At 44.2% G+C, this 22,360-nt stretch overlaps 1 protein-coding gene across 14 annotated transcripts in view; it reads left to right on the plus strand.

The window, feature by feature from the left end:
• Positions 1-22,360, plus strand: part of MLH1 (mutL homolog 1) — a 110,746-nt gene that overhangs the window by 7,623 nt on the left and 80,763 nt on the right. For all 14 annotated transcript variants that reach the window (XM_060686074.2, XM_060686070.2, XM_087892462.1 and 11 more), the window contains 2 exons: positions 6,103-6,176; positions 17,899-17,971. In XM_060686074.2, the coding sequence (XP_060542057.1) occupies positions 6,103-6,176; positions 17,899-17,971 (147 nt within the window). The remainder of the gene's footprint in view (positions 1-6,102; positions 6,177-17,898; positions 17,972-22,360) is intronic.

Genomic DNA, 22,360 nt, shown 5'->3' on the forward strand with positions numbered 1-22,360 from the left:
GATACTACAATCCAGTATTTTTGTGGTTCTTTGTTTTTCCCTTTTTAATATAATATATTGGTTCTTAAGAAGAGATTCAAGCAATAGTTATAATTACTATTATTTGGTTTGTCAGAAAGATGGAAGTAGAGCTGATTGATGTAATAATATGTAGTAACTTTTTGACTTCTTAATAGTTAGCTGTCAACTTAAAGCCGTTTAACTATTGTCCCGAATTATGGACATTTACAATACCATTGAAAAGAGTATTTTATGGCCCATAAAGCACTTTCAGTCATTACAAAACATTGCATTGTCATTCTCATGGTCACATGATTGTGATCTGGTTGCTTTGTAACCTATTTGCATACATGACTGATTGACATGCTCCCCACAATCATATAATTGCCATTTCCAATTTTTTGTCATGTTGACCCAGAAAAATCAGTAGAGAAGCCAACAGGGAAGGTTGTGATCTGCTGCCACCTGCTGAAAGAAAACCTCTTTCTGGCTGGCTGAAGGAGTTACTTGCCAAGGGGAGCTGAACTCCTTTGGCAGAGTACAGAAATAGAGCTAAAATCATGAATATTTCAACTCCATTCCTGCACCTGGCTGAAGGACTTACCATTCATACACAGATGGAAGATGAACTTCTTCAGCAGACAGCTCTTTCACCAGCCCTTAGAGATGAGAAGAAGTCAAAATCTAAACAGAGAGGAGAGAGGGAGCGTGTAAGGGAAGGAGTGTAGGTGTATCAGGCAGGAAGAAAAGGCTCTAGAACAGGGGTGTCAAACTCAAGGCCCGTGGGCTGATCCGGTCCACAGGGCTGTCCTGGAAAATCAAAGGGGCTGTCCCGTGTTGCTTTAGCCCGGCCCAACCCACCCCATTTTGGTGGGCGTGCGCATGCAAAAACAAAGCATTGGGTGAGGTTGAGCACTGAGGGAGAGGCCAGGTGAAGAGGCTAGGCAAAGAGGCTGGGCGGGCTGAGGCCAACAAGCTGCAGCTGTTGCTGGGCAGACTTGTTCGGCCCCGCCCAGCCTCTTTGCCTAGCCTGCGCATACATAGCCTCTTCATCAGGCCTCTCACCTCAGTGTCTTTGCTGTCTTTGCTCAGTGCCTCGTGTCTTTGCTGTCTGTCCTGGTCTCTGTGCCATCCAGTGTCATCTCTTCACCCAGCCTCTTCACCTGGCCTCGCCCCCTGATAGCACCAGCAACAGTCTTGAGATAAATGGATGCCCCCTTGGGGAAGCAGGCCTGGGTTGGGCTAGGCTGGGCTGTGGGATCCTGATGCTCGAGGACTGGACTGGGTGCTTGCCCACCGCTGCCCAGGACTCTGGAGTGAAAGTACAAAGTGAAAGTCTCAAGCCTTCCACTTTGTACTTTCACTCCAGAGTCCTGGGCAGCAGATGTAGTGATGGGATTCAGCCAGCTTGCACCGGCTTGGGAGAACCGGTAACTAATTTTTTGCGCAGTTTGGAGTGCTGGCTGAAACTCACCACACCAGGCTCTGCCCCTCCCCTCCCAGCCACTCCTCGCCTTGTGTGCACATGAGTGGCTAATTCGTGGCTTTGACAGCCCTCCCCAAGCCAAACTTCCACCTTGTTTGGGACATGATTGCCTCCCCCTCCTTGATCGCTCCGGCCTCTCAATATTGTAAATCACCTCATCAACCCCAAGGTGAAGATTCAACTGAGTGACTCCAGATTGAATTCTTGGCAAGTTGCGAGGTCAGGAAGAGGAGGAGGATTGTTGGCGGTAGTGGTGGTGGCGTAGTTTTAGGGAAGCAATACAAGCAGCCAGGTAGGCGATGGTACAACCGACCCCATCGATGGCAGTTTCCTCCCCTCCGCCTCCCCCGTGCCTGAGAGTCTGAATGATCCATTCCAGCTTAGGAAGGAAAGCAAATGTACCCTCTGATGAGCAGGGCTGCGCTCCTCATCCTTCAGCTCCAGCCAGAGAGCTTGAGACACAGAACTGCGAGGTACAGCTACTGTGGGAGAAAAAACTGTGCACTTGGGCTTCCCCACCTTTTTGCTTTTTTCCCATTCTTCCTCCGAGGGACACGCTTCTCCCAGGATTTTCTCCCCATAGCCGGGGCTCATCCAAGCCTGCTGCTGCTCTTGAGGGTACCCACATAGCAGTAATGCTAGAGCCCCTTCCCTTGGCCACCATTACATGACACAAGCCTTCTTCCCATTCTTCGCCAGTACAAGAAAGCCTAAGGGGCAAGCGACTCAAAGGCAAAGCGGGCAGCGAATTATCACCCATCCAGCAGAGACGGAAACGGGACCAGCCTGTGCCATACTTGCCACGCTAAAGCAATCCTCCTCAGGCTGAAGCCACGGGGGGAGAGAGAAAGGAGTGCGCCCAAAGACTGGAGAGTTTCAATTAACAAGCACGCAGCAACCTGGAACCGTGGCTGTGGTTCCAGGTTGCTGCGTGCTTGTTAATTGAAACTCTCCAGCCTTTGGGCGCACTCCTTTCTCTCTCCCCCCGTGGCTTCAGCCTGAGGAGGATTGCTTTAGCGTGGCAAGTATGGCACAGGCTGGTCCTGTTTCCATCTCTGCTGGATGGGTGATAATTCGCTGCCCGCTTTGCCTTCGAGTCGCTTGCCCCTTAGGCTTTCTTGTACTGGCGAAGAATGGGAAGAAGGCTTGTGTCATGTAATGGTGGCCAAGGGAAGGGGCTCTGCTCCTGCAGGGCCAGCCATCAAAAGAAATGCCATTCCCCCCCTCCCCCTTGGGAGGCCAGGTGAGTGAGCAGCCGGGAGGCAAAGTTAAAATGCCAGGTATCTCCAGATATTTTCCTGATAAATTGATTCACACACAGAGCCCCTCCCTGTTCATTTTGTAACTTTAGCGTTTCCCTTGGCAAATTTAAGCTGTGTTAATTTCAACTCCTAGTCAGCATAGTAGGGAGAATTCTGGGGGTTGAAGTCCACAAAGCTTAAAGTGGCCAAGCTTGAGAAAAGCTGCTCAAGAAATGATCAGCTCTGTCTGTCTCTCTGAATTGGTGCTAACAAGCCATCTCAGCTTAGTCACATGACCACCCACCACCTGATGGGCATCCTCTCCCATAAGCCCCCACCCCCTTGCTCCTTTGCCCCTCAAAGCACACCATGCTCCAAGGCTTTTTGAAAAAATTCTGGAAGTCAATGGAGGGATGCTTTGGATCTCTTTCCCCACCCACCAAAAGGATAGACCCATAAAGAGCCCCTGAGGGATCTAACCAGTATTGCCTGCAAAAGCTAAATTTTGAATGGATATTTCAGGCATTTTGAACTCTTACTAGGCTTCTTGGATGTTGGAGAGTTGTTGGGAAAAGATAGAGCCCATGGTGCCTTTCCTATTTGGGAAAGCTGGATTGTGTCTTGGCTTTTCTCCATAGATGCCGTGATGTTGCTAAACTTGCTCAAAACATCTGGGCTCACAGCATCCTATTGAGCCTCCAGAGTGGATACCTAGAGCACTCACAACTGCTCACCTCAAGCAGCACGTGGGACTTTGAGGGCAACCATAATGCTGATGCAGTGAAAGTTTGCAGGAAGCAGTTTCCTCCAAGTCCAACTTCTGCCTTGAAAGATCTCTGGAGAGGAGGGAAGGATGGTGGGGGAGCAGCATGAGGGAAGGCTGCCCAAACAAACTGGCATCCTTCCCACTCATAATTGGAAACAGGGATTCCCTTTTGAGAAGGACCAGCCTCCCTCATGCAGGACAGGGAGCACTGCTCCCCTGCCACCTCCTCTTTTTCTCCAGAGATTTGCCAAGGAAGAATTTGAACTTGGAGGAAACTGCTTCCTGCAAACTTTCTCCATGTTTCCACACACAGCAGCAGCGTCCTCCACCGCCTCCTTTGCTGGGAGGATGCACCAGACAGGGAAATGCCAATGATGTCTGGGATTGGAAAAGAACATCTCCTTTAGTGTTGTGTGTGGACACACAGACAAAAACACCATTCCAATACACATTTGAGTTTACAAACTACCAATCATGCCTCGGCTTCGGGAGAAGACTCTCTCCTTCCGAAGTGGATAAAAGTCCCCAAACTTGATATGTGTGTGGGCGCATGCACTTGGCTGCTAGTAATTTGAGGAGGTGAGCTTGTGTCCCCATATCAAGTTAGCCCGTATGACTTGTTCCGTCCTGAGTCAGCCACGCCCAGTGAGCGACATTAAGATGGCCACGCCCACCCAGTCCCTCCCTCCCCCAAGGTCAACCATAGCCCTGATGTGGCCCTCCATGAAATTGAGTTTGACATTTTTATTTATTTATTTATTTATTTATTTATTTATTTATTTATTTATTTATTTATTTATTTATTTATTTATTTATAAATTTGTATACCGCCCTTCTCCCTGAGGACTCAGGGCGGTGAACAGCCAAGTAAAAGCATAAACTACAAACATTAAAATACAATTAAAAAGATATATATAAATTTGGCCCCATGATTAAAAACAATAAAAACAATTCAAAACATTTTAAAAAGTGTTAGGCCAGCCCGGCTTGCTGGAAAAAGAAGGTTTTAAGGGCACTGCGGAAGGCACCGAGGTCTTGGATTCTCCTTATCTCTGGGGGCAGTTGATTCCAGGGGGTAGGTGCCCCCACAGAGAAGGCCCTCCCCCTGGGGGTCACCAGCCTGCACTGTTTGGCTGATGGCACCCTGAGGAGGCCCTCTCTGTGGGAGCGCACAGGTCAATGGGAGGCTGTCAGTAGCAGCAGGTGGTCTCGAAGATAACTAGGTCCTATGCCATGGAGCGCTTTAAAGGTGATAACCAACACCTTGAAGCGCACCTGGAAGACCACTGGGAGCCAGTGCAGCTCACGCAGGAGAGGTGTTGTATGGGAGCGCCATGCAGCTCCCGTGACTACCCTCACGGCCGCATTCTGGACCAGTTGGAGCCTCCGAGTGCTCTTCAAGGGGAGCCCCATGTAGAGAGCGTTGCAGTAGTCCAGGCGAGAGGTGACGAGGGCATGAGTGACTGTGCACAGGGAATCCCGATCAAGAAAGGGCCGCAACTGGCGAATCAGGCGAACCTGACAGAAGGTCCCCCTGGCTACAGCTGTCAGATGTTCCTCCAAGGACAACTGCGTATCCAGGAGACTCCCAGATTGCGCACCCTCTCCGCAGGACCAAAGACATCCCTGCTGTAGAAGGATCTGTGCAGATCATAAAAGTGTGTCTTTGCTCAAGGTCTGAAAACCTTGCTTGGATTTCAACAGAGAAGATTTTCAGCTCCTGAATGGAGACTTCCATGGTTTCTCCCAGCCTAGATTCCTTATCTGGGACTCTGTCTGTTTAGCAACCAATGATATTGCTTAATAACTACAACTGGCAGTGCAGGGATTATAATTCTTGAGTTAAATATCTTGTGGGCTTCTTGCTGAATTTTGGCTGTACTCAGTGATTGAGTTTCTGGTTCCAATTGTGGTCATAAGTTGAGGACTACTGTAAATAAATTTAATTCCTGACTCTCCTCCAGGAGCTCAGGGTTAATATCACTAGCTGCCAGCTGCAACAATTTAGGATCTCAATATTTCAGAAATCATTCCCTCTATCTTTATAACATTTGCTGAATGTAGTTAGTTTTGCATACCTACTCTTCGCATAATATCCACAACCAAGGGAAATCTAACTGTATTGTGACTTGGCTTTTCTGCATATTTAGGTAATTCAAAGCCTGGGGAGGGTGAAAATGGCCTTCCTCCCCCCTCCCGGAAGTCAGCAAATGGGCCGTTTCCAGCCTCCGAAGGGCCTCCGGTGGGGGAGGGGAGCCGTTTTCATCCTCCCCAAGCTCTTAGAAAGGCTCTGGAGCCTGGGGGGAGAGAAAAATGGTCCTCCCCCCTCCCCCGAGGCCCTCCGGAGGCAGGAAATAGCTAGAGCTGAGCTCGCATGCCTACTGATATGGCATGTGTGCCATAGGTTTGCCATCATGGCCATAGAACTTCAAAATTAAAAAACAGGAAATGGCCCATGAGATCACAAAATTTTGTGAGGTTCTGCATGCCTGAAATCTAAATGCATCTATTACAGATAAAGAATAGAGAATGTTTTTTGAAAGCAATGAAGTGTCATGTTTATATGGAGTAATGTTCTTTTAAAACTAAACTTAACTTCTTTTCTCTAGGCATTGGCTAGTATAAGTCATATTGCTCATATTACTATAACTTCTAAAACATCTGATGGAAAATGTGCCTACAGGTAGGTATATTTAGTATTTAAATGTTTATTTATTTATTTATTTTAGGAAATTTATATTGCCACCTATTCGCACATAGCGACTCAAGATGGTTTACAGGAATATAAAAACCTCATATAAAAAAATAAAACTAATAAAAGAGAATAATAAATCAATAAAAAATATAATACTCCCCCTCCCCCCATGACAACACATCACACGAGCCATTTAATAGGCTCCATCCCGCTCTGGGTTTCCCAGGGCCACTGGCAGAACCAGGTCTTCAGCGCCTTCCAAAGAGTGTTAGAGTGGGGGCCATTCTAATCTCTGGGGGAATGATGTTCCAAAGAAGGGGAACCACCACAGAGAAGGCCTTGTTTCTGGGTCTTACCAGGTGCATCTCCCTATGGGATGGACCCACAAGATTCCTTGCCTCCCCGCTCTTGTGGCTTCAGGATTTGCGAGTCTTAATATCTTTATATTTGTTCAGGGTTGCCTTTCTTCCATTTCATCTTTTTTATTGTACAGCAATCTTTCTCCTCTAGCGTACCACCTCTCTCTTTTCTTTCCTTCTTACTTTCTCTTCCCCTCCTCTTCTCCTCTCTACTTCCCCTTCCTTTCTCCTTCTCCTCTTCTCTTCCTCCCTCTCTTACCCTCACTCCTATTCTAATTCCCCTTCCCTTCCTTCCTCCCTTCTCTTCCTTCCCTCTCTCTCCTTCCTTCTCTCTTCCATTCTCTTCTCCTTCCTTCATCCTTCTCTATTGCTGTATTCATTTTCAATTTTATATTTTCCACTATGGAGTCCAGGCAACCCCAATCTTTCTTTCATTTATCAAGTATATTTCTCAAAATTTCCCCTCATCTTTTTAATTATTAGCAGTATATTTCATCTTATTCCATTTTTTCTTTTAAATCTTTACTCAAACAATCTTCCAACCCTTAGTCTTTTTACTTTTAACAATATATTTTTCTACTTTACTTCTTACAAGTATGTCATTTAAGTCATTATTTACATTTCAATTTCATTCAATTTTACATTTAATTTCCATTTTCCATCTTAATTTCAATTAATTCTTATGTTATCATTTATTCTGTCCTTTTAGTGCTTCCTCCAATATCGTTCTTTCTTTCACATTGCATCTACTGATCTATTTTTCATTTAACATTTTCACATACAATTTCTACAGCTATCATCCTTCTCTTTATTAACAAATTAACATTTTCACTGGCTCTTAACCATTTTCTCTTAGTCTCTCCACAGTTCCCTTTCTTGATGTTTTCCTCCCTTTCTCCCATTTTTTCCCTTTTTCTTTTTCTTATATCTCCCCTTCAGCCTTTTTCCTTTAATTTTAACTCTATTGCTTTTCATTCTCAATCTTTCCCCATTTATTTCTCTTTTCTTCATATTTGAGATGTATTTTCTCTTATCGATTTTTATTCTATCACTGTTGAACCCAGTGTAATCATCTTTATCTTTTTTCCAATTATTTCCTTTTCAATATTATCCCCTTGTTTCTCTTGCTTCTCATTCATCTTTTCCCTTTCTTTTTTTTTTTTTTTGCAATCTAACCAATCCTCTGCTTCTTTATTTCCCTTAAATGCTTCTCTTACTTTTTCAGACATTTCCCTTAGTGTCTCATAATCATCCTCCCAATTCTCCATATTTTTAATTTTAAAAGGCTAGGATTTTTAAACTTATTCTTTTCATTTACATATGCTTCAGGTTTCAAAGTCCATATAATGTCTCTTTAAAAAAATAATGTCCACTTCAAATATTTACTTGAGCCAGCACAGTTTTAGTCTTTGTCTCTTTAACCTTGCTTCAGCTGCACGAATATGCACTCTCACGCCTCTCTCTCACGCTCTTTTCACCAGCAGATGTCTTTCTCCGATTCACTAGTCTTCTGGCAACAAAATCTCCATTTCATAGTCCACAGGAACGCTTACTTTCTCTTTTCCAAATTAAATCCTTTATTGTTTAAAAAATGTTTTTCTGTCTCCTTTTTCCTTGTCTTATTCTTATTTTTTCCAAATTCAATTATAAATCCAGGTGGAAGATTCCTTTTAGGGCTTTAGGTTTAGTTTAGTTTAGCTTAGTTTATTCGATTTCTATACCGCCCTTCTCCTGAAGGACTCAGGGCAGTGTACAGCTATATTAAAATACATAGATTTATAAAACTTAAAACCAATTAAAATCAATATATAAAATTGGCCTGCAAGTTAAAACATACATACACCCATAATAAAAAATCGTATTAGGCCAGTCCGGCTTGTTGGAATAGGAGGGTCTTAAGTGCGCAGCGAAAAGTATGCAGGTCGGGGCTAAGATGGAGCTCTAGGGGCAGCTCATTCCAAAGGGCTGGTGCCCCCACAGAAAAGGCTCTCCCCCTGGGTGTCGCCAGTCGGCATTATTTGGCCGACAGCACCCTGAGGAGCCCCTCTCTGTGGGAGCGTATTGGCTGGTGGGAGGTTGTTGATGGCAGAAGGTGGTCTCGCATATACCCCGGTCCTAAGCCATAGAGCGCTTTAAAGGTGGTGACCAACACCTTGAATCGCACCCGGAAGACCACCGGGAGCCAGTGCAGTTTGTGCAGGAGGGGTGTTATGTGGGCACACCGATTCGCACCCATAACCACCCGCGCGGCCACATTCTGGACCAGTTGGAGCCTCCGAGTGCTCTTCAAGGGGAGCCCCATGTAGAGAGTGTTGCAGTAGTCCAGACGGGACGTGACGAGGGCATGAGTGACCGTGTGCAGGGCATCCCGGTCCAGAAAGGGACACAACTGGTGCATCAGGCGAATCTGATAGAAAGCTCCCCTGGCCACGGCCGTCATATGATCTTCCAAAGATAGCCGTGCATCCAGGAGAACACCCAAGTTGCGAGCCCTCTCTGTGGGGGCCAGGATCTCGCCCCCAATAGTCAGCTATGGAGCCAGCTGACTATACCGGGACGCCGGAAGCCACAGCCACTCGGTCTTGGAAGGCTTGAGCTTGAGCTTGTTTCTCCCCATCCAGATCCGCACGGCCTCCAGGCACTGGGACATCACGTCAAGGGCATCATTGGGGTGGTTCAGGGCGGAGATGTACAGCTGAGTATCATCAGCGTACTGATGGAACCTCACCCCGAAACCACGGATCTCGCCCAGCGGCTTCACATAAATGTTGAACAAAAGGGGCGAGAGGACTGATCCTTGCGGCACCCCACATACAAGGCGCCTCGAGGTTGATCTCTGCCCCCCTGCCAACACAAACTGCATACGGTTGGAGAGGAAGGAGGAGAACCACCGCAACACGGTGCCCCCCACTCCTAACCTCTCCAATCATCGCAGCATGATACTATGGTCGATGGTATTAAAAGCTGCTGAGAGATCTAATAGGACCAGGACAGAGGAGCAACCCCTATCCCGAGCCCTCCAGAGATCATCAACCAATGCGACCAATGCCGTTTCCGTGCTGTGCCCAGGCCTGAAGCCCGACTGGAACGGATCTAGATAATCAGCTTCATCCAGGAAGCTGTCGCGCCACCACACTCTCAACAACCTTCGCCACAAAGTGAAGGTTGAAGACTGGGCGATAATTAGCTAATTCAGCCGGGTCCAGGGAAAGGCTTCTTGAGGAGAGGCCTCACCACTGCCTCTTTCAAAGAGGGGGGGAAGTAGCCCTCACTCAAAGAAGCATTAATAATCCCCTGGAGCCAGCCTCGTGTAACCTCCCGGGAGGCCAGCACCAATCAGGAGGGACATGGATCCAATAAACATGTAGCAGCGCTAAGCCTTCCCAGAATCCTGTCCACATCCTCGGGAGTCACAAGGTCAAACCCCTCCCAGATAACATTCTCAAGACCCCCCTCCGTCACCCCATCCGGATCTACCCAATCAGAGTCCAGACCTTTCCGAATCTGAGAGACTTTGCCATGCAAGAATTGCACAAAATCCTCAGCCCTGCCCTGCAAGGGGTCTTCCCTCACTCCCAGATGAAGGAGGGAGCGGGTCACCCTAAACAGGGTGGCTGGGCGATTCTCTGCAGACCTGATAAGAGCAGAAAAATAATTAAATTTTACCGCTTTTATCGCCACTAGGTAGATCTTAATATGAGACCTCACCAGTGTTCGGTCAGATTCGGAGCGACTGGCCCTCCAATCAGTCTCCAGGTGTCTTTTCTGGCGCTTCATCTCTCAGCTCCTCGGAGAACCAGGGAGCCAGTTGAGAACGGCACTGGGTCAGAGGCCGCAAAGGCACGACATGATCCAGAGCTTCGGCGGCCACCCTATCCCAGGCGGCCACCAGTTGTTCAGTCATGCCGTGAGCCAGAGCTTCAGGGAATGGCCCAAACTCCGTCAGGAACCTATCCGGGTCCATCAGGCGCCTGGTCGGTTCTGTCTCCCTGTGGCGAGGTGTAGCGGTTCGAAAGTCCATGCGAGGGAGAGAGTGATCAGACCATGACAAGGGCTCGATGACTAAATTCCCTATTTCCAGATCACTCTGCCACTGATCAGAGACAAAAATCAGATCCAGAGTGTGTCCCCCCCCCATGTGAGTAGGGCCTTCAACTAGTTGGGTCAGGTCCAAGGCCGTCATGGAAGCCATGAACTCCCGAGCCGCCATAGACGTTTCGCCAACACATGGCAGGTTGAAATCCCCCATAACCATAAGCCTGGGGGCATCAACCGCCACCCCGGCTATCACATCAGGCAGTTCAGGCAGGGCCGCTGCCACGCAGCAGGGAGCCAAGTACGTAATCAGCAGACCCATCTGCACCCCACGGCCCCACTTCACGAGGAGGGACTCACACCCGGCTATCTGAGGTACAGTGGTCTCCCTCGGACATAGACTTTCTTTAATAATAACCGCCACCCACTCCCCCGCCCCTACCCTGGGCTCTCGGCTGATGGAATGCCCGGAAACCTGGTGGGCACATTTCAACAAGGGGCACCCCCCCTTCGGGGCCCAACCAGGTCTCCGTGATACCCGCCGGGTCCGCTCCCTTCTCTTGAATAAGATCGTGAATGAGGGGGGCTTTATTTACCACGACCTGGCGTTGCACAACATCAGCCGGCGGCCCAGGCCCTGAGGCTCTGTGCTACCTGGGGAACGAGAAAAGCTTTGGGGACCGGAGTGTGCGCAATCGCTCGAAGATAGCGAGTGCGCATTCCCGAAACATGATATGGCCCCCTGCTTCCACCATACCTGCCCCTCCCACCCACAATACTAATTAAACAGCCCTCACTAGATCGACTTCTAGCCCCCTCCCTAGTATCCGACCCTGCAACCCTAATGCCGCAGCCCCCCGCCGGACCCGGCCTTGACCCTGGTGGATTACCCCCCAAACCCACTCTGGTCGTCCCTGAACCCCTTAAAATTTTGATTAAAAAGCCATTTAAAAAATCCCTCAATCTCCTCTTTACTGCATGCCATCTCTCGGGGTTCCAAAGCCCGTCATCAAGGTTTGATTTTAAAGTTCCTTTTTTCTCTCTCTCTGCTTAAGTTCCCCAGTGCTAATTAGCTGCCAATTTCCGCTGGAATTTCTTTAAAGCTGTTAAAAGTTTTTTCCTTTTTACCTGTGAGTTGGCTAATTACTAACCCGGCAACAATACTCCGTTCAATTACCACTCCGAAATCCCCTCTTTCTGATCGTGGCCGTTCTGGCTTGTGACAACTCCTTAATGGCTGCCTTCCTTCGCCGACAGGTCGAAGACTAATGCCGGCACTTCATGGATAGGGAACTTGCTAATTCCCTATCCATGCCAGCCAGCGTCTTCTTTCTTCGCTGTCTCCACAAGACAGTTATGATCCCTGGGGATCCCCAAAATCGGGTAGAATATCGGTGTTCTCCTGGAGCCCCAGAATCCACATCGTATCACCCGATGCTGGCCACGCCCCCCAAACAAATATAAAGATATTAAGATAAAGAATGAATTGTTTAAAGAATAAAAGAGAACAAATAAGAATAAATAGCAATAATTAGAATTTAAGGGCAAATGAAGATGTTGTTTATGTAAGTAAGCATAGAAATATTGAGATGATAAAAAAAGGGGGAAAAAGATTTTGGCAAAAACTGTAATTGAGTAAAATGTATTTGAATTTGATTAATTGTATATGATAAGATATGGCCAATACTCTATTCAAAAAAGATATGGGTGAATATTGGGGGGGGGAACCAATAAAACTTGTTTTTTTAAAAAAAGGATTTCCAAATCCAGGAGAAACCCCAGATTACACACAGGGTCTGTTTGGGTATGCCCCCCATCCAAAACCAAAGGTGGCAATTCTCCCTGGGCCAAAGAACCCCAAACCCAGAGCTATGCAGTTTTGCTAGGGTTCAGTTTCAACGTGTTGCTCCCCATCCAGCCCCTAACAGCCTCCAGGTGCTGCGAGAGGGAGGACACAGCATCACTTACCTCACTATGGGCTGAGACATACAGCTGAATATCTTCAGCATATTGATGATACCTCAGTCCATGGTGATGGATGATCTCACCAAATGGATTCATATAAATGTTGAACAGGAGCGGGTAGAGTACTGAACCCTGCAAAGCAGTGGGTGAGGGCTGGATCTCTCCCCTCCTATCAACACCGTGAGAGCGGCTGCAGAAGAAGGAAGTGAACCAGGATAGCACAGGGCCTACCACTCCTATCTCCTGAAACTGTTGCAGACAAATACCATGGTCGCTGGTATCGAAAGCTGCCAAAAAGTCAAGTAGAGCAAGGATAGATGCACTATCCCCATCCCGTTCCTGACAGAGATGATCTAAAAGTGCAACCAATGCGGTTTCCCATATCCAGGCCTGAATCATGACTGGTATAGGTCTAGATAATCAGTTTCACCCAGAAACTCTGGAGCTGCCACACAACCACCTTCTCAACAGCCTTCCCCTGAAAGGGAAGATTGGAGACAGGTTGGAAATTATCCAACAAACTGGAATCCAGCGATGGCTTCTTAAGAAGAGGGCAGACCACAGCCGCCTTAAAATGCTGGGGCACTACCCCCTCCTGTAGGAAAACAATCACCGCCAGAGTCTATGCACCTGTCACCTCCCGGGAAGCTTTCACAAGCCAGGAGGGACATATATCTAAAACACAGGTGCTTATGCACATACTCCCTAGGATCCTGTCCACTTCCCCAGGAGCAACAGAGTCAAACCGTTCACAAATAACAGGGCAAGAACCTGCCTTGGGGGCTTCCACCGGACTAGCAATCATGACAGCAGCATAACTGAGAACGAAGTTGAGTGATTTTGTCTTCCAGAAAATCTGCAAATTCCTCAGCGTGCTCCTTCAGGTGGACCTCAATCTCCTCCTTCCCCAGGAGGACGAGGCTCACCTTAAAGAGGGTCACTGGGTGATTATCTGCAGATGCAATTAGTGCAGACAAGTATTTACACTTTGCTGCACGAATCACCACAAGGTAAGCCGTAATAGCAGCTCTTACCCGTGTTCAATTAAGTTTGTCCCTTGTCTTCCGTCAGCGGCGCTCTAGACATCTCTTCATCCATTTCATCCCTCTCAGTTCCTCTGTATATCATGGAGGGCAGAGAGGTCTATGAGTGAGGAGAGGTTGTATGGGTGCAATTCTATCCAGAGCCTCAGTCACCTTCCTTTTCCAAACAGTGACTAAGAACTTGGCTGGACTGCGCAGCAGATCTGCAGTTATAACTCCCAGCTCCTTCTGGAACCCATCAGGGTCCATTAGTCGACAGACCAAACTAATAGGTCCTGCTTTTCTGCGGGACCAAACTAATAGGTCCTGCTTTTCATAGCTACCAGACTGTGATCTGACAATGACAGAGACCAAGGACAAATTCACCAATTCCAGGTCACATAGGCACTGCTCTGACAAGAACACCAAATCGGGTGTGTGACCCCTATTCCTAGTTGGGCCCTGGATGACCTGGGACAGGCACAAGGAAGTCATGGTTTCCATGAAATCTTGGGCTACCTCTGACCCTACCCCCAGGGATGGCAGGTTGAAGTCCCCCAGAATTATAAGCCAGGGGAACTCCACTGCCAGCCCCATTCCCAATAGCCTAGATATGGAAGCTGCCACGCAATAGGAAGGCTGGTACAGCAGCAGCAGCAATCCCACCTGATCCCTTGAGCCCAACCTAAGAAAAAGGGTCTCGCAGTCGGGCACTTGTGGAGCAGTGCTCCTGGAGGCTGCTAGAGATTCTCTGGTCTAGACGTGCCATGCTCGATAACCCACTGCACATTTCTAAGAGGGGAACACCTCCCTTTCCTGGGCCCTGCCAGGTCTCAGTTATACAAACCAGATTGGCCTTCTCTTCAGGGATCAAATCTGCAATAAGGCTAGCCTTATTGCAGGCTGATCTGACATTTAAAAGCAGCAGCCTAAAATCAAGGCCACCACAGATCTGGTGACCAGGTAAATGAGGTGAGTGCAAAGGGGCAGAACACGAGATCGGTACTAAACATCGAGGTCACATTCTTTGTGCTTGGCCCCCCCTTGCCTCCTGTATCTCCCATTACCTGACATCACTGAAATAGACTGCTCTCTTCTGCCTTCCCTGAAAACCATTCCATCCCCCATCACTAACACTCTTCCTTAAAAAGAGGGAACCTCGTCCCATTGACAAACTGTCGGGGCAAGGTGAGCCGTACAGGCACTATAGCACTTGCTCTCAGCACCCTCAAATTCACACCACACCTTCCTCATTGCTGCAGAGGGGTCACATGCAGCACCCCCTTATCTCCCAACACACTCATAAAACAGCCACCAAATGCACAAACAGCACCCTGCCCAGTCGCTCTCATCCCCCAAACAGGGAGCCCCCACCTTTCCCCAGCTCTCACCCAGGGTAGAGGGACCAACACACTTGCCTTTCACTCAGCTTTCCCTTCCAGTCCCAGAATTCCCCGAACAGCCTTCCTAGGCTTGATTACAGAACATTCAGAAGATTGCAAAAAGTAGTCGGAGAAGTAGCCAGAAGGCCTGCTATGCTGCACTAAATATTGTAGCAGTGGTATAGTCCTATGATGTGTCCTGAAGTTCACACAGTTCCAAACTCCCACTCGCCAGTTAAAGCTCAAAAAATCCCAATGGCAGCTTGCCACACGCCACAGCATTAGTGACCACATGAGTAGGCCCAGCTGCCAACAAAGGCCAGGGAAGCTTGTTTCTTCTGTCAGCTCTGCCTCCATCATTCAGAGCTGCAGCTGCCGGTTCTTGGGCTCTCAGACCAGGGTTTTGCTTCAGCTGATTACTGCACATAGAAGACAATTCAAAGAGATCTAGAGGAGTGCAGGGGGAGTCCAGGGAAATGTTGCATATATGTCAATTGTATCACTCTGGACTATTAATTTATTTATCAAAGTTCTAAAGCTGCCTGACTCCATAGTTACTCTGGGCCGCTTACAGTATTAAAAACAGTTCAAAGCAACATAGACAAAGGAAAGATTGATGAGCATCCAGAGAGGGCAAAAAAATACAGTTTTTGAATAAGAGGCAAATCATACAGTCTAGCTTAAAGCTTGGGAAAGAGCCGGATTTTAAAGCACTAAGGAATATTAGCATTTAAATAAAATGAATAAAACAATTTATTAACAGCACCAATACTATTATTGAAAACCCAAGAGACTCTTGAGAAAAAGAATAATGTAAAACAAAGGATTCCAAACATAACTAATGTGTGCACAGAATGTTAATAGTTGAAAACTGACAAAAATTACATTGTGACAGAAGAGGAATGTTTCTAGTTCAGGGTTTAACAATAGTTTCTCACTGCTATAGAAACTCAGTTGTAGAGATCTATTTCCTTGTGGGTTACAGGATACAATAAGCCATGCTTTTGAATTTGGCTTCATGCTTATATGCTCTTCTGAAGTCGATTAACTGTTCAACTTGGAATCTAATAGCAATATTCAATTCAATTTATTACAGTCATAGACCAGAGATCAGAACAAACAAAAGCACTCAGTAAATATACAATTAAAAATTCTAGTATAAAATAATAAATAACAGCTAAAATCCATGATAAGATCCATTCTGTCAATTATACATTGTCTAACTATACAAAAATTACAATTCATAAACTGTGGTTGTAGTCAGTTTAATACTAAAAGGGAAAGGAATAAGCAGTGCAACAGGTTTGCCACATTGTATATGGTGGATTAGACACGTATTTCCGATGAATCCCCAGTGCTGCTGCGCAGAATCTAACTACCTGTGCTATAATTTTGGACCGCTCGTCTTTAAGCAGCCACTGGAGATAAGCAGTGTCAGAATGGCCAGGACACCTAGCAATTATTGGAAGAATATGTTTTTTTAAATCTCTGTAAAAGGAGTATGTGACCATAATAGCAATATATTTTATTAAAAATTTCTATCAGCGACTAACAACCTCTACCTATACCTGGACTTGGACTTTAAAATCCAAGAAACTGTTAACTCCATCTACTGATTCATATCCCACCTATTCAGTTGCTTTGCCTTTGCCCAAGAAAGACTTTGGAAAAAGCCTTTTTTTCCCTAAATGGTTTCTAATTACAATTATTGCTGGTACATAGAGAAATAGATGGAATGAAGTTTGTTATTTTCTCTATGTGTTGGCTAGTATGTCATATTGTTCGTAGCAACAATATGACATGCTAGCCAACTTCCAATACAGCTGACGTAGACAAAAGTAAACAAACTAATACTAGATCTGGTCACTATCAAAATGAGATATTTGGGACTGGACCTCCCACCCAAATTCTTTATCTTTGACTCTGACTGCCATTAGTGGCATTTTGGAGATCCTGGATCTACAATTCCTTTGCACAGATTCTTCCTGGTGCACCAATTGTGTCCTTTTCTGCACCAGGAGACCTTTTTCATGGTCATTCATTCCTTGGTCAACTCCAGTATAGATTACTTTAGTATGCTGTATATGGAATTGCCCTAGAAGACCACCCACAAACTTCTACTGGTCCAGAATGCAGCAGTGTGCACAGTAATGGGAACTCCTAGGTTGGCCCAGGTAACATATCTGTTATGTGAGCTGCACTGGCTTCCAATTTCATGGTGCAATTCCCAGAGTTGGGAAGGTGCTGCCCAGAGTTGGCTTCCCAAGATAGGCAACTATATCAATGTTTTATATAAGTAAATAAATAAATAGTACTGGGTGCTTGGCTAAGAACACATCATTTTGCATTGTTATGCATTTGTCAGTACATAGTACAGCAACCTGAGGACAAAAAAATATGACCTGGAAAGAGCACATTGCATTAATAAAAATGGCAGTTGCACATGTCCTGAAAAGTGTGATTGAAGTGTTTAGCAGTGATTGAAAAAGTAAAATATTCTTTAACATTTCAACTATTTTCAGCTGTTTTATTTCCTTTGAGCAGCATGCAATATTTAGATTAAACTTTTCAGGCTGTTGTTTGTAAAGCCTACTGGTAACAATAGTTTTATGGTACTTTCTAAAGTAGTCCAAGCCATAGCTAATCTGTATTCTCTGAGCCAATTATACAAATTTCTTTTAAAGAATTCTGCTTCCTGCCAGCCCATTTAAATGATTATTTTAATTAATCTGAGGATAAATAGCTATATCTGTTATGCTTTCCTCCAGGAGCTTGTGACTCACACTAGCTCATAAAGGAGTCATTTTCTGTTTTTGTAATGAACCTGCTAAGAGATAATTTTGCTGCTCTTTGGCCTTAAAGATTAGAAAGTAACAATAGTGAAAGTTGTATGGTTTCCATTTGTTCTTGAAACTTGGAGAATAACTCTGTTTTGTTTTACTATCAGGGCAAATTACTCTGATGGAAAACTGAAGAATGTTCCAAAACCTTGTGCAGGAAACCAAGGAACTCAAATCACAGTAGGTTACTTCCATTTTTAATGTTTACAATTTTGGAGCAGTCATCTTGTCCAGTATCTTTATACTCCAGTGCTAACTTTATTGTAGTTTATCACAGCAGGAATGCATCATAGTAGACAGCTGGGAGTGGAGGACATGCTGTAGTTAACCTCAAACATGTTTTTTGAAGCAGCTGTTATCGCTGAAAACCCATGGAGGGGTAATAACAAGAGTATCCCCTTTCAGTAACAAACCTTTTAAATTATAATATTGAAAAGAGTGATTTGCAGATCCCTTATAGAATAGGTATCAAACTCGTTGCGTCACATTAGTGTCCTGTGACATATCGAGACATTTTTCCCCTTCGCAGAACTGGGATGGGTGCGGCCTGCCTATGATACATCCAACCCACAGCCCGCCAGTTTGACACCCTTGCCTTATAAGAATCTGATCTTTTTATAGTTCAGGTAAACTTGAATTAATATCTAACTTCTGAGTAATTTCTTCTAGTACAAAATATCTCAAACACAAAATGCATGCAGTTCTTTGTGGACTTTGTAATAGTGTCTTAACTGAGAGTGACACACTCTTTCTTCTCTCTCCCTTCACGTTTGCATGTATGCATATACACACACTGTTTATCTGTCACAGTGTTGTCACCCTAAAATTTTTAGTGCAAACACTGCAGGCCAGTGATACTGGAGGGTCCAATATGAGAGAATGTTAAAATGCGTGCTGTATTTATTTCATTAACTGCTGTTCTACTCATAATTCAAGATAGACTTTATGAATAATAGTGAGATTTCATAGTAAGTGCAAATCTGGTGTAGGATAATAGTTGAAATAGCAGACAAAATGTGGAAAATGATCTAATACATTTCAATATTGAACTCTAACAATATGACATAAGATAACTGTAAACAGAAATAAGTTGTAGAGAAAAAAAAGGGGTGTGGCTAGCTAGCCAAGGCTATACGATGGAACTCCACAGAGCTCTGTGGAAAACGTTGAAATCCCCCTGCCCATAGAGACCCTAGCCACCCTGTAGGGGTTGTGAAGAAGAGAGGAGACTGCGAATCACAGGGAGTCCACAAATCCCTGTGGGAGCAGCGAAAAATCTCTTAGACCGGCAAAGAGTGATAGATGGCCATTATGAGCTGTCAAAAGCCCCGGCAGCCAGACCTGAAAGTTAAAAGAAGAAGATTGTCGAGCGGTGTGTTTGTTCTAGGTGAGATTTTTCTGACCTCTGCTTCAAAAGAAAAGACTTTGCTCTCCCTCAATTTGAATTTAGTTGAGAGTGAGACTAAAGAATTTTCCACCTCCCAACTTAGTGGCGAAGAGGCTTTTAGTCATTAATAAAGAAGTCATAGAAAAGTTTACTATTTTGTTACAAAAAAATGTGGAAGAGATAGAAAGAAGAAGCTAAGGTTTTATGGGGGATGAAGCTTTGTAGTCCCCTTTGATTGTAAAAAGGAAAAACTTTAAAATACAGGACGGGACTAAAATAGAGGAAACAGAATAAATGCACCATCTACTGGTACCGGCTGGCAGAGAAAGTGTTTAAGGAGAGAAAGGACTTCTGAATAGACATGACCTTAGGATATGGATTACATATAGCAAATGATTACAGTAAATGAAACAACAATCTTCTGATACCTGCAACTTTTTTAGTCTGGAGGGCTGGAGCAGAGAGTGGAAGAGCTATGACTGTGCAAAATCAGCAGCTCTCTGGCTTTAGCAGATAATAAGTAAGCAGGCTGCAATTGGAAACATTTTGAATAAAACACCTTTGGACTTCTCTCCCCCCCCCCTTCCTCTGCTTCCCTTTAAGACTTCTAAAACTTAGAAGTTGGGAAACTATAAAGACTTGCCAAATCAGGCTGGATTATAAATTACATTGATGGAATTAATTTTTGATATTACAATTGTAGAAGGAGAAGAAAAGAAGAAACTAAAATAGTTATACAAGAACTCTTGGGACACTCTGTGAAAGATTGCTGGGAACATATGTGGGCCTAAGTGGATTAAAGACGACTTGTGAGAGATATTTTGGTTTGCCTTATAAAATTTGTGACAGACATATTTTGGACCCTGTGGACTTTAGGAAACTAATTAGTATTCATATTTATATTCTATTTCTACATAATTTCTACACAATATTGTTGTAAAAAAGAAAAGGGTGAAAAAATATACTTAAAAGTACTCTTGAACTGATATATTATAGACTATTTGGACAGAAGTGGGAATAAGATGGATAGAGGAATCTAGTAGTGAGAGTGTTACAAAAAGCTTATTGCAGTTGGGTGACAACTGGGAGAGAATAGTGGAATATTGGATGTGTGTTCTGAAGTTATTGTATATTCTATGTGTTAATATTGAAAGATGAAGAAAACTACTTCGACTCCCTCCTCAGCAACACCATCTGCTGCCCCAAGTCCAGCTTGGACTTGGATAATTTTCTGGTGCAGGAAAGAAACACAATGCAGGCGGAAACAAAAGCAGTGTTCCAATCAATACAGGAGTTAATGTCCAAATTATATGAAAGAATACAAAAAATGGATGATAAAGTGGAAAATATCCAACAAATAATGATAAAGTATGAAGAAAGAATTTAAAAAGTAAAGGAAAAATCAGAACAAACCGAGAAAAAGGTGGTAGAAGTGGACCAGAGATTAACTCAGGTGGACAAGAGCCTGGAGGCCTCTATAATATCCCTGGAGATGGAAAAAGCTGAATTCTTCCTAAGATTTCAAAATATAGAAGAAGAGAAGGGAGAAGACCTCCCGGATAAAATGGCAGACTTGTTGGCTGAAGTCTTGGAAGTGAGCATGGAGGAGGCATTATCAGAGATGGATGAAGACTTTTGGGTCCTTACAGGCTATGTAAGGAGGAATAGACTCCCCAGAAAAGTACACATTTGGTTCCTGAAAAAAATGACCAGATGGAAATACTTTAAAAAGCTAGAGGAAAGCCAATGGTTTATAAAGAAAAAGAAATAACAATTCTAAAATAGATACTGAGAAAAGTGCTAGACATAAAAAGAGAATACCAATTTCTGGCAAGAAAATTGATCAAATATGATGTACATTTTAGGTGGCTGATACCTGAAGGCCTATTGGTGACTTGGCATGAAGAAAGATACAGGTTAGATTCAATAGATAAGGCCGTTGAATTTGATAAACAACACTTTGGAATGGAGGAAGAGAAGGCTAAGAGAGAAAATAGTTGATAAGAGCCAAGAAGTATTGGTTGAAGAGAAATCATTACAGCTAAAAGGGAATGAAAGGGAGCAAAAAGAAAGAGCAGAACAGGAAGCAGCTAGAGCAAAAAAAGAGAGAAATAAGAACCACTAGAACTGCTAGACCAATCTATATTAAAAAGATGGGAGAACAAACTACTTTAATGTCAGTCAATGTTAACGGATTGAATTTGGCAATGAAAAGGAAAATCTTTTTCAATAAACTAAAAAAATTGAACTTAGATCTGATCTGTCTCCAGGAAGTACATATAAAAAAGGACCACTATAAAATATTGGAAAATCCTAAAATGGGGAAGCTATATGCCTCATTGGCACAGCAGAAAAAAAGAGGGGTGGCTCTCTATATCAAAGAATCCATAGAATCAAAACAAATTTATAAGGATGAAGAGGGAAGAATTTTGATAGTGGAAGTAATGATGAATTATAAATGGATATTATTAACAGTAATATATGCACCACATACTAACCAAGAAGCTTTCTATGAACAATTACACAAAAATATTACAGAAATAAAATATGATAACATCTGTATTGTGAGAGACTTTAACACAATTGTTGATGCAAAATTAGACTATAGAAGTAACAAAACAAATCAAAAATTGCTTTATGCAGTCCATAAAAGCAATATATCAGGAACAGACAGCTCAGATAATTATTAATGGCAGTTTGACAGAAACTTTTAAAATTGAAAAAGGCACGAGGCAGGGATGTCCCTTATCGCCATTATTATTTATATTAACTTTGGAGTTGCTGTTAAATAAAATACGTAATGCAGATGGGATAAAGGGAATCAAAGTTAGAGATTATGAATATAAGATACGGGCATTTGCAGATGATTTGGTTATGACCTTAACTCATCCAGTGGAATCAGCAAAGGTTTTGATTGATATAATAAAACAGTATGGTCAAGTATCTGGGTTTAAGATAAACATTGGAAAAACAAAGATGATAGTTAAAAATATGACAGCTAATCAAAAAGAGGAGTTACAAAGGGTAATGGGATGTGAAATAGTTAAAAAAGTCAAGTATTTAGGAGTTTATATTGCATCTTCTAATGGTAAATTGTATAAGTATAATTATGAATTGATATGGCATAAAATACAAGTTGAAATGGATAATTGGAAAAAACTACAATTGTCCTTGTTGGGTAG

Source organism: Pantherophis guttatus, chromosome 4 (genome assembly GCF_059756535.1).
Source record: "Pantherophis guttatus breed Tessera chromosome 4, ASM5975653v1, whole genome shotgun sequence".
Lineage (NCBI taxonomy): Eukaryota > Metazoa > Chordata > Lepidosauria > Squamata > Colubridae > Pantherophis > Pantherophis guttatus.